Here is a 12,216-nt window from a genome sequence, read left to right as displayed (position 1 = left end):
GTGCAGGGATATTGTGTGAGCACAGTTCAGAAGGGAAGGAGTAGTTTCCTAGGGAAGAGATTTGTGTCCGGGAACAAAACGATGTGAATATTTCAGAGACTACAAAATGGCTTTGAATTGCTAACTCAGCTTTGAAGACCCTGCAGAACAATCCTGGTAAAAGCAAATGTCAAGGGATAGGTGTGAAAACCTGGGGTTTGCATTCACCAAATACACTACTGAGGGTTATTTCCTCCCATTTCAATCTGATGTTTATGTTCCACCAACCCAAACAGGAACAACTTAACACGGACAGACAATTTGGGAACTGAATGGTAGGAAAGTACAACCAGAGCAAATTAACTGACGTTGCAGAGCCTGGACTTAAAACCAAAATATGAGTCCCAGAGCGTGGCCTCTGGGGTTTCGGTCAGATTAAAGAAATATATGTCAGATTCCATTAAAATTAAATCCAGACTGGATCAGCTTGGTGAATAATAAACATTCACTGAGGACATTAGCTGGCAGATGAAATCCCTGTTTTTGTGAGAAAATCCTTATTAATTCAAGGAGGTCCCTCTCCAGGGTGGTTTGATTTCAGCCAGTGGAAAACAGCTGCCCAAAGCTGGTGGTTTTAAATCATTCCCGAAAATTAAAAATAACCAATAGCCATCAATTTCCCAGCAGCAGTGTAGTGAATTTTCCTTGGGAAAATGTGGGAAAGAGAAGGAGCCTTACCTTATTCAGGGGTTTCTTCTTTGCACAGTTTATTCCTCCAACGAAGACCATGTTGGGCATCACGGGCCTGACGTACTCGAAGACAAAGTCGAACCTCAGCAGCCAGATGGAAGCAGAGTCCACAAGGTCCCTAATGGTCACGTCCCTCTGCAGGACTTCTGAGGAGAACTTCAGCGCTTCTTCATAGAAACCATCACAGTACTTGAGCTCCAGGAGGGAAACCAGGGCGTTCTCCACCCTCTGCAGGAAGGTCATGCGGTCCGAGTTGAAGGTGAACAGCCGTGGGACGTAGGACAGGGGACTTGGGCACTGGGGGGCCTCGAAGTGGAGGTTGCAGCCAAAGCCCCTCATGAAGAACACGAAGGGGAGGGAGAGGTAGTTGGCAAGAGTGGCCCCACACAAGAAGACGGGGTCGGTCAGCATGGCATCGAACCCGGTCTGGTTCAGCGCCCTCAGGGTCTCCTGGCTGCGGAACAGGTCCTTGCACTGGCCGAAGAAGGTGCTGAAGACGTGCACCGAGCTCCTGTACATTTCCAGGGCGTTCAGGGGGAAGGGCAGGCCCTTCAGGTGGGTGTCCACATAGTCACGGAAGGAACCGTCCAGCTCCTCCAGCGTCTGCGTCACCGGGTACGTGACCACCTTGTAGGCCTGCGAGGTCTCCATCTGCCAGGCCACCTCCGGCATCACCACCACCACCTCGTGGCCCCGCTGGCTCAGCTCCTCCACCACCTCCTTCATGCTCAGCCAGTGGCTCCCCACCATGGGCACCACCAGCAGCTTCCCCCCAGCCGAGGGGCCGGGCAGGAGGAGGAGGAGGAGGAAAATGCAGGAAGGGCAGAACCTCAGAGCCATCTTCCTATGACCGATGGAAAGGCTTCTGCTGCAGGCTGTGGCTGGAAGGCGCTTTTGAGGGGGAGTGATGGGTGTTGCACTTTGCTTCGAGATAATCCCTTCGTTAATAATTCACCACTTTGGATCGCGGGTGGTTTGTTTTTCTTTTATTCTCTTTTGAAAGTCTGTGGAGGTGAAGCCCAAGTTCAGGCTTCACACAACTGTTCCACAGCTGGTTGCCAACCCCTCCCCAGCAGGCCTAGAACAGACCCTGATGGTGTTCCAACAACCACCAGAGACCCAGGAGAGAACCCAGGGCTCAGGCTTGACTGGGCCAACCAGCAGCATCAGCACAAGCACGATTTTTCAACCTCACCCCATTGCTTTTGATGTCATCGATGCCCAAACTGATGATGGAATAACATGGGAAAACAGCACAGCCTGGGGTTTTTAGAGCCATGGCTGTCCCTCAGGCACACAGCTTCTCTCCCCTCCTTCAGCCCACCAAGATTTAATTATATATTGTTTTCCTCATCTTTTCCTTAATTTTTCCCTTCCATTTTACCAGCACCTGGAATTATTTCTTTGTGGGGAGAAACTCCTGGAAAAGTGTCAGACAGCAGGTTTTGGGCAGAACACAAAATACTTGAGGTTTGTGGTCATAGTGAAGTTGACCAGTTTAACAAACAGCATTTTCCCACAAGAAGGGCTAATTTATATATTTTTGTGAAGAGGGGATTTGCTTCTTTGCTGAAGAGGGAATGTCCTTCCCTTCCCTTCTCTCCTTCCTGCTGCGGGATGAACTTTCCTCATGGCTCCCTTTAGGTGAGGGGTGGGTGAAGTTAATCAGTACCTTGGTGGTGCTGGGATCTTTCCAGAGACTCCCTCCCTCGGGCTGGGTATCCCAAAATGGATTTATGGACAAATCAAACTTCACTGGGTTAAAGGCAAGGCAAGATAAGGGTCGCTGGCTGCTCACACGTGAGCCAGGGCACAGCGGGAACGCCGGATCGGGGTGAGAAGTCATGGATCTCCCTGCCAGGAGAGGAGGTTTGGGCTCTTCCAGCACACCCCAAGTGACAGGACGAGAGGAAATGGCCTTGCATTGTGCCAGGGGAGGGTCAGACTGGACATCAGACATTGCTTTTGCACTGTGAGCTGCTTTATTCGCCTCAGTTGCCCAGAGAAGGGGTGGAGTCACCATCTCTGGAGGTGTTCACGGGGCTCCTGGAAGTGGCTCCAGGGGACACGGTTTTTGGGTGGGGAGGATGGTGGCACTGGATGATGGAGATCTCTCCCCACCCTGATGGTTCTGGGATTGTGGTGGGATCAGGCCGGGTCACTGTGAGCTCGGGAGGGCATTACTGGGGCAGGCACAACACACCTGCCAAGGTGGATTGGGGCAGGAGACCCCAAACCCCTGGCAGGAGGTCCCAAATCCATGGCAGGAGATTCCAAAACCCTCTAATAAACCCATGACAGGAGACCCCAAAACACCTCTGATAAATCCATGACAGGAGATCCCAAAACACCTCTGATAAATCCATGATGGGAGATCCCAAAACCCTCTAATAAATCCATGATGGGAGATCCCAAAACCCTCTAATAAACCCATGATGGGAGACTCCAAAACCCTCTAATAAACCCATGACAGGAGACCCCAAAACACCTCTGATAAATCCATGACAGGAGATCCCAAAACACCTCTGATAAATCCATGATGGGAGATCCCAAAACCCTCTAATAAACCCATGATGGGAGACTCAAAACCTCTCTAGTAAATTCATGGCAGGAGATCCCAAACCCTCTGATAAATCCATGGCAGGAGACCCCAAGCCCCATGGAAGGTGGTCCCCAAACCCCTCTGATAAACCACGACAGGAGATCCCAAATCCCTCTAATAAACCCACGGCAGAAGATCCATGTGCAGGGACACCTTGCGGTCTCCCAGGTTGCTCCGAGCCCCATCCCGTCCTGGAGCACCTCCAGGGATGGGATATCCGCGCATTCCCCCCTGGACACCCTGTTCCAAACTACACCTCCCGGCAGCCCCCGCGGCCGGTACGGAACTACAACTCCCGGCAGCCCCCGCGGCCGCCGCTCCCGGCGTGTCCTGCGCGACGCCCCCGACAAAGATGGCGGCGGCCAGAGGGCCGTAGGGCCGCGTTGGGCACGGTCAGTGACGGGGAGGGACAGCGCTTTTTTTGGGGGGGTTATCGGGGTGTTAGTGCTGGGATTTGGGATCTCCTGGCGCAGCCTTGCTGCAGGGCTCTGGCGGCTTCTGTTTTGGGGTCTCCTGGAATGGTTTGTTGAGGGGTTCGGGGGCACCTCCTGTCCTGGGGTTATTATAGGGGGGTGTGTGTGATATCTCCTGTCCTGGGGTTATTATGGGGGGGGGGGGGGTGATATTTCCTGTCCTGGGGTTATTAAAGGGGCTTGGGGATCCGTCTCATTTGTTTGGGCTCTCCTGTCCTGGATTTATTAGAAGGGGTTGGGATCTCCTGCCCTGGATTCATCCCAGCCCTGGCAGTGGCACATGGTACACTCTGAGCTGCCCCAGAATTCCCAGCAATCCTGTTCCCAGGTGGTCCCAGGGAAGCAGGCTGTGCCAGCAGCAGTGCTGGGGGCTCCAGGAATGAGGAGCCAGGGAGGATTGGGCACGGAAGAGCTTCCCTGGAGTGGTGGGGGGGGTGTCTGCTGGAGCTGTGCCTGCCTGAGATGAAAATTCCTCTGCACCGCGAGCTGCTGCAGATCCAGAGCAGGAGAGCAGTGGAATCAACTGAAAGGTTGCAGCTTTAAAGCTTTAGAGTCTTCATGCTCTCAGAGAGGTAAAGGAGAAGTTTAAGGGCTGTGGAGGAGGTGGATTAAGTGAAAGATTAATTATTAAGGTAGGAGACAAGTCCAGTCGTTGCAGGTTAATTCCAGCTGTCTGGGAGCTTTTGGAAGAGGTAGATTAAGGTCAAGGTGCATAAAACTGCACATGGGGGTGAAGGTAAATTAGGGAGTGGTTATTCCCTGCTCCAGAATAACTCAGGGATTGCTTGTTTTTCCTTGCAGGAGGCTTGAGCACTCCTTAACTCTGGATGTTTAAAAGGGCTAATTTATTTTGCTACACGTGTTTTTTTGGTTTTTTTTTGCTGGGGCCAAATGGAGTTGGGATGTGTTTGATTCTGTTTAGGCCCGTGGGAATAGAAATGCTTTTAATTCCTCTTTATTGCGTTAATTTACGTTTTTTGCATGGATCTGATGTGAATTTTTAGATATAAAGTGGGCACCAAATATAAACACAGGTTTATTTCTGAGGGTTTGAGTGGGTTCAGTTGCCCTTTTTATAGCAAATAACTCCTCTTGCATTTGGTTTTTTTTTTTTTCCTTCCAAGGACTCTTTTGCCTTCACAATGTTTGGGGACTTATTTGACGAGGATTTTTCCTTCATTTCCAACAACCACTGGGGAAAAGGGAAGACGTCCAAGCCCAGAGAGTGTGAACCCCCAGCTCCCAGGGATTTCACCAACCTCAGTGGGATCAAAAACCAGGGTGGGACCTGCTACCTCAATTCCCTGCTGCAGACTCTGCTTTTCACACCCGAATTTAGAGGTAAAGGCTTCAAAACCTTCTTTGAACCAACAATTGGGGTGATGTTTTAGGGACACTTTCGTTGCTGGATATTTGTGAAAGGCAAGGAGCTCAAGATCATTTTCAAGTTCACTTCCAGTAAATTATTCCAGGATGTTGGGCTGTAAAACGAGTTTGGCACAAAATTTAAGGATTAGAAACACCGAGTTTCCTTACAAGTTACAGTTTGGGTAAATAAATGAGGTTCTTGCTGTCTAGAGTTGTTCATTTTCTTAATCCCATCACTGCAATTCCCAAAAGAGATATTTCCCAGTCTGTCTTTCCTTCCCAGTCCCTTTTTTCACCCTAGTCCCCTTTTCCCCAGATGTTGCATTATTTAAAGAGGTGTTTTCTTTCCCATTCCAGAGGCTTTGTTCTCTCTGGGCCCTGAGGAGCTCGGGACTCTGGATGACAGCAGGAAACCAGATGCAAAGGTACTGGGGATCCTTCAGTCACTTCTCGGGGTTGAGTTGGAGGAATTTTGTTTCAGTTCCCGTGACCCTTGTTGTGAGGAGGGGGGAAAGCCCAAATTTGACCCCAAAAGCAGTCTGGATTTTCCACACAATTCTAAGTTCCCAGTGCCAGAAGCTTTTCCTTCAGGGATCAGATATCGAGTCTGTCTCTGCTGGAATGTTTCCTTCCCGTCTCGTTCTGTCCCTCCACGTGGAAATCTGTGGGTCATGGTGTGTTGGAGCTGAGTTTTTAGGGATTAGTGTCGGGAATAATATCAGGGGAAGCTGTTCTTTTTCGCTGTGGTGATGGGGGAGTTTTGGTTGATCGCTGCAGGTGTGTTCCATGGCTCTGTTGGTGTGACCCAGCACAGGAAATATCTTGGAATGAGTCCAGAGGAGGCCCCGGAGATGCTCCCAGGGCTGGAGCCCCTCTGCTCTGGAGCCAGGCTGGGACAGCTGGGGGGGTTCACCTGGAGAAGAGAAGGATCCAGGGAGACCTGAGAGCCCCTGGCAGGGCCTAAAGGGGCTCCAGGAGAGCTGGAGAGGGACTGGGGACAAGGCATGGAGGGACAGGACACAGGGAATGGCTTCCCACTGCCAGAGGGCAGGGAGAGATGAGAGATTGGGAAGGAATTGCTGGCTGGGAGGGTGGGGAGGGACTGGGATGGAATTCCTGAGGAAGCTGTGGCTGTCCCATCACTAGAAGTGTCCAAGGCCAGGTTGGAGCAACCTGGGCTAGTGGGAGGTGTCCCTGCCCATGGAATGAGATGTTCTTTAAGGTCCCTTTCCACCCAAACCGTTCCATGATTCTGTTGGACTGTAGATTTTTGGGAACAAAGCATCACTGCTGTTTTGGTGTAAATCAAGTCACCTGTTAGGAAAGCCACAGACAGTGATGGTTATTACAAATTCTGTACCAAATTACTGTGATTTAAGTGATTTTTGGTGACTCTTTCTGACCTGTTTTGGGTGTATTTTTTGGGTTTTGTCCCCAGGTTCGAATAATTCCGTTGCAGCTCCAGAGGTTGTTTGCTCAGCTCCTGCTCTTGGACCAACAGGCTGCATCCACCACAGACCTCACCGAGAGCTTTGGCTGGAACAGCCATGAGGTGCAGATCTCCAGCCCTTGGGAACTTGTTTTCCTCAGTGGAGAGTTTTTGTTCCTTGGAGTTCGACCTTTAAGACACGTCTTAAAATCCTTCAGGCTGTGGAGATGACCTTGGATTGGGTCAGCTGTTGTGGGATCTCCACACGAGCTCCTTGCCAGTTCACAGGAAGCTGCAGAAGATGGTTGTTCTCTTTGATACAACTCCAGTAGCTTTTCCTTGGTTTTTACAGGGATGTTTTTCCAACAGTGTCCTCAGATACTCAGATCCTTACCCCATAATGAACTGTGTCACTCGTGTTGGAGTTGAGTGCCAGGACAAGGGGGAATGGCTTTCAAACTGCCAGGGGGCAGAGTTAGGTGGGAAATTGGGAGGGAATTCTTGGCTGGGAGGGTGGGGAGGGGCTGGGATGGAATTCCCAGAGAAGCTGTGGTTTCCCCATCCCTGGAAGTGTCCAAGGCCAGGTTGGAGCAGCCGGGGCTGGTGGAAGGTGTCCCTGCCCGTGGGATGAGATGAGCATCAAGATCCCTCCCAACCATTCTGGGATGGTTCCCAAGTGGAAGTGTTTGATGTGGGCTGTAGGTGATGGACTTGGAGCTGCTCAGCTTAACCAGTTCAAGGACAGGAATAAACGTGATGTTTTACTCCTCAAGGAGTAAATTGGGAGCAGTCACTCTGTGACACTTGATAAATGCTGGTTTTAAGGAATCAGCAGAGCACTGTTTGACTTCTCCCTGTTTCCTGGGGCAGGAGATGAGGCAACATGATGTGCAGGAGTTGAACAGGATCCTGTTCAGTGCTCTGGAGACCTCCCTGGTGGGGACATCGGGCCATGACCTCATCAACCGGCTGTACCACGGCATCGTTGTCAACCAGATCGTCTGCAAGGAGTGCAAGAACGTCAGTGAGAGACAGGTAAAGCAGGGGCATTTTCCACCACAGGGCTCTGCTCAGTGTGCTGAAGGTACTTCCAATATTCTATTTTCTCTTTTTTTCAAGTCCAAAAAAAAAAAAAAATCTCACCTTTTTTGTATCCTTGTTGAATCGGGACTGGAAGCCTTGGCTGCGTTTTCCAAACCACCTCCATCAGAGGGGAGAAAACCCCAGGGGTTCCTGCGTCCTGTGAGGCTTTGGGAGATGCAGTTACCTCACTGCTCAGCTCTCTAACAACAGCAAAAGAAATATTTGCAGTCTTTGATGCTCTTTGTGATTCCAAAAAAATCGGGGTTTAAAAATGAATTTCTCTCCTCTGATGGTTTTCTCCCATCAGCAGTACATTTCCATCTGCTTTGGTGATGGCAGTGAGGATCTTCCTACTGTCCCATGAACCTCCACCGCTTCAATAGCTCCTTTTTTTTTTGTTGTGCTTTCTGTGTAGGAAGATTTCTTAGACCTCACAGTGGCAGTGAAAGGTGTTGCTGGCTTGGAGGAGGCCCTGTGGAACATGTACGTGGAGGAAGAATACTTTGAAAATGACAACTTGTATCGATGTGGAGCCTGTGATAAACTTGTTGAAGCTTCGAAGGTAACTCCTTGATGGCTCTCAGAGCTCAGCTTGCTTGGTTGGAGCCTCCAGCTCTGGGGTCTCCAGCACTGGAAGGACATGGAGATGTTGGGGCGAGTCCAGAGGAGGCCCCAAGATGATCAGAGGACTGGAGGAAAGGCTGGGAGAGCTGGGATTGTTCAGCCTGGAGAGGAGAAGCTTTGGGGTGACCTGAGTGTGACCTTGCAGGATCTGAAGGGAGCCACAGATGGAGAGAGACTGGGGTGCCAGGACAAGGGGGAATGGCTTCCCACTGCCACAGGGCAGGGTTAGGTGGGTTATTAGGAAGGAATTCTTCCCTGGGAGGGTGGGCAGGCCCTGGCACAGGTTGCCCAGAGAAGCTGTGGTTGCCCCTGGATCCCTGGAAGTGTCCCAGGCCAGGCTGGAGCAACCTGGGCTGGTGGAAGGTGTCCCTGCCCGTGGAAGGGGTGGGATGAGATGAGTTTTAAGGTTTCTCCCAACCCAAACCATTCCATGAATCTTTGAAACTTGAGCAACTGTGTTAAGAAGCATAAAGAGAAAACCCAGATCCCTGTACTGAGGAAAACCATGGAAATTCTATCCCAAGGAACCCAAATGGGAGATAAAAACAATGATCATAAGTTGCTCTGCACAGGGGAATGGGAACTCCTGCTCAGTGTTTTGTGAAGGAAGCTGTTGGTGCACTCTGCCCTCTTCCCAACAGCAGAGCTTGTGCAATCCAAACCCCACAGCTGGATGTGGGAGGGACTGTTCCAAAGGGGAGCTGAGGACAGGCTGGTTAATCAGTGCCTGGGCTCGGGAACACTCGGCAGTGCCTCACGTGCCTTGGTGCAAGGGCTGCTTGGATTAAACTTGGCTGGGCTCAAGGGAGGGCAGGGTAACAATTGTGTGCCTCTGCAAGTGCTCATCCATGCAGGAGGAGAGTGGGAACTCCGGATTTTGGTAGGAAATCCCCCATCTGGGGATGTCAGGCTGTGCTGGAGGGCTGCAGTGTGGAGGAGGGATGTTGGAGCAGCACAGCTCTTCCATCCCTGTGTACACTGGGGCTCTCTGGTTGTGGCTCTCCCTCCTTTCTTGTTTCCTGTTCCAGGACTTGATCAAAATTTCATGGCACAGTCTGGTTTCGCACTGAGCTTGGCAGAACGTGGGATTTTGGAATCCTTGTTCCACTGAGCTTTGCCACAGTCCTGACAGTGGATAAAACAAGAATCCCTAATTCAGGGGGTTGGTTGAGCCATGTGCGTGTTCCTGGGAGGTTCTCCTGGGAATGGGAGCTGGATGGGGACGTTGGAAAGGCTCAGGGACGTGGCCATTGAGTACCCACTTGCATGCAGAGGTGCTTGGTTTTACTCCCCCCGAGGGTTCCTGGTGTGTCCCACACCAAGCTGTTCAATCTTCATTAATATAGTCCCTCATGAAAATGGATTCTTCTTGGCTTTCCTGCCTGGAAGGAATAAAGGAGGGGGACTTCCAGTGCTGTGTGGCCGTGGAAATGGAATTACTGACTGGGATCTCCCCCGTGTCCCTCGTTTTCTGACGCCGCTCTCTGCGCTCCCCCCGCAGTCGGCCAAGCTGCGCAAGCTGCCGCCGTTCCTCACCGTGTCCCTGCTCAGGTTCAACTTCGACTTCCAGAGGGGTGAGAGGTACAAGGAGACGAGCTGCTACCCCTTCCCCCTGCGCATCAACCTGCGGCCCTTCTGCGAGCAGGTTCGTGCTGAGCCCTCCCTCCCTCCCTCCCGCTCCTGCCGCCAGCTGGGGGCCCTCGGGGACCCGGGGGCTTCCCCTCTGCTGGCCCCTCTTTCTGAGGGCAGGGGGAATAGTTTGTAGCTGTGTGGGGTGTGATAATTCTGCAGAACTTAACCTGCCCCTTCCTTGAAAACTCCCAGGCTTCTCAGCTGGAAATGGAAGTTGGGTTTTCTATCGTCGCTGTCTGAGCGTGTGGTGTGTGAATTGAGCTACGTGTGTTTTGTGTGCCCCCAGTTATTCATTGGAATTCACAGATAGGATTTTGGTTAGGAACTGAGCTGTACCGTCGCTTCCTGACAATTTGGGATCCTTAAAGAGCCCGCTTAAATACAGAAATAATAATAATAATAATAATAATAATAAAATAAAAATAAAAATTTAAATTAATAGTAACAATTAAACATTTAAATCAACGGTAATAATTAAAAAATTAAATATAATAATAAAAATTGTTAATAAAGAATATTCATTAAATAACAAATATTAATAAACAAGGTTACTTGGTAACACAGAGGAGGTTGTGCACTCCCCGCCCCTGGAAGTGTCCAAGGCCAGGCTGGACAGGGCTTGGAGCAACCTGGGACAGTGGAAGGGCTTTCAAATCCCTCCCAACCCAGCCCATTCCATGGTTTATATCACCCCTCCCCTGTGTTGCCAGCACTGAAAAAAAAACAAACAAAAACCATTTTAAGCTGCAAAAACACGCCCTGAGAAATCTCTGCTGGTGTGGAACTGCCCTGGGGTTGCTCCGCTTCCCAGTGTGTGTCCTGGTGACTGTTATTATTTCTCTCTTTCAAGCCTGAAATGGATGATTCAGAGTACATGTATGAGCTCTTCTCTGTTATTATACACAAAGGTGGCTGCTATGGAGGACACTATCATGTTTATATCAGAGATGTGGATGAATTAGGAAACTGGCAGCTACAGGTGAGTCAGAAAGGGTTGGTTTGGGGTTTTTTTTTTTCCCCCTTCCTTGCTTTATTTTCCAGGAAAAGGGTGAATGTGCAGCCAAGCTTATTAATATTTTATGAGGCTTTTGGGGTGTCTTGTGTCCTTCAGAAGGATAATTAATCAGAGTTTCCTTCTGGTTTTACTACAGAATAATCAAACCCAGTACTGTGTGATGCAACAGCATCTGGGAGTCTCTTCTCTTTGTCGCACAGGAAGAAGAGGAAAAGCTGATTGAAGATAAGGCTGGAAGAGATGCTGAAAATTTCAAAGAAACTGAGAATCCCCTGGCAGTCTTAAAAGGGATTTTAGCAGAGGTATGGTATGTAAGGGGTTTATTGCTTGGATTTTGAGCCTGGAAGGCGTTTGTGTGTGTGTGTGAGAGTGGGCAGGTTTGAGTGTCCAGAGCTCCTCTGAACTTACTGGGAAGCAATGAAAACTTAAAAATGTGAGGCTGGAAAAAAAAGGGAGGCTTGGAAAAAAAAAAAGAAATGGAGGCTTGAAAATTTTGGGGCTGGAAAGGAAACTGAGACTTGAAAAAAATTGAAGCTTGAAAAATTGAAATTGGGGTGGGAAAATTGAAACTGGGGCAGTAATAGTTTCTCTTTATACAGAAAAAGGTCCTTTTGGAATATTTCTTAAGCTGCTCCCCAAAGGTGCTGCAAAAGGTGATCTTACATTGGCTTAATAAAAACCAGGAATGATGGAAGCACTTCCAAACTGACTTCTTTGTGATTTTGCAGCCTGTTTTCATCCCAGTTTTTCGTTTCTCTGCAGGAAGACTCGAAGCAAATTCCTGTGGATCAATTAGGGCAGAAATTATTGGAGAAAATAGGGGTGTCCTGGAATAAGAAGTACAGAAAACAATATGGAGCATTAAGAAAGGTAATCCCATGGCTGGTAGTTTGGATTTTGCTGCTGAGATAACTTTATAATAATAATTTATATTCCTGTTGAAGAGTCAGCTGGATGATAATTGAAAATATGGAGCCGTGGACTGGCAAGGAGAAGTTTGTAAGGGGAATTTTGGTTGGTTCCAGCATGTCCATGAAGTGAATACTCCAGGAAAATCTTGTTTTCCTGCTGGTTACTATTTTTTATAAAGGAAAATACTTCGGCATTTGTGTTGTAGCTATCTGGAAATTACATGGTTTTTTGGTTTTTTTTTGAATGGAGCTACCTGCTGTACTCTAATATCACAGTAGTGGTGGAAATGTGGGTGGGAAATCTGGGTGTGAGTCACAGAAACAACTTATGAGCAACCCAGTGTTAAAGT

The 12,216-nt window shown here is 49.4% G+C and overlaps 2 protein-coding genes across 2 annotated transcripts; one reads left to right on the top strand and one right to left on the bottom strand.

The window, feature by feature from the left end:
• Positions 1-651: 651 nt before the first annotated feature.
• Positions 652-1,574, bottom strand: LOC114071180 (UDP-glucuronosyltransferase 1-8-like). The gene has a single exon (XM_027908921.1). The coding sequence runs from the start codon at positions 1,567-1,569 to the stop codon at positions 652-654; it is 918 nt and encodes a 305-aa protein (XP_027764722.1). The 5' UTR covers positions 1,570-1,574.
• A 2,115-nt stretch (positions 1,575-3,689) lies between these two features.
• On the top strand, positions 3,690-11,842 carry LOC114071181 (ubiquitin carboxyl-terminal hydrolase 40-like). The gene is made up of 10 exons (XM_027908922.1): positions 3,690-3,723; positions 4,929-5,145; positions 5,530-5,597; positions 6,611-6,724; positions 7,472-7,636; positions 8,100-8,246; positions 9,810-9,953; positions 10,791-10,919; positions 11,156-11,262; positions 11,718-11,842. Exons 2-10 carry the CDS (start codon positions 4,947-4,949, stop codon positions 11,749-11,751), a joined length of 1,107 nt encoding a protein of 368 aa, XP_027764723.1. The 5' UTR covers positions 3,690-3,723; positions 4,929-4,946; the 3' UTR covers positions 11,752-11,842.
• The last annotated feature ends 374 nt before the right edge of the window (positions 11,843-12,216 follow it).

Source organism: Empidonax traillii, unplaced genomic scaffold, assembly GCF_003031625.1.
Source record: "Empidonax traillii isolate 1590-97213 ecotype Southwest subspecies unplaced genomic scaffold, ASM303162v1 scaffold1881:size57505, whole genome shotgun sequence".
Classification (NCBI taxonomy): Eukaryota; Metazoa; Chordata; class Aves; order Passeriformes; family Tyrannidae; genus Empidonax; species Empidonax traillii.
Note: the sequence above shows the minus strand (reverse complement) of the source record. Positions and strands in the feature narration are given on the sequence as shown.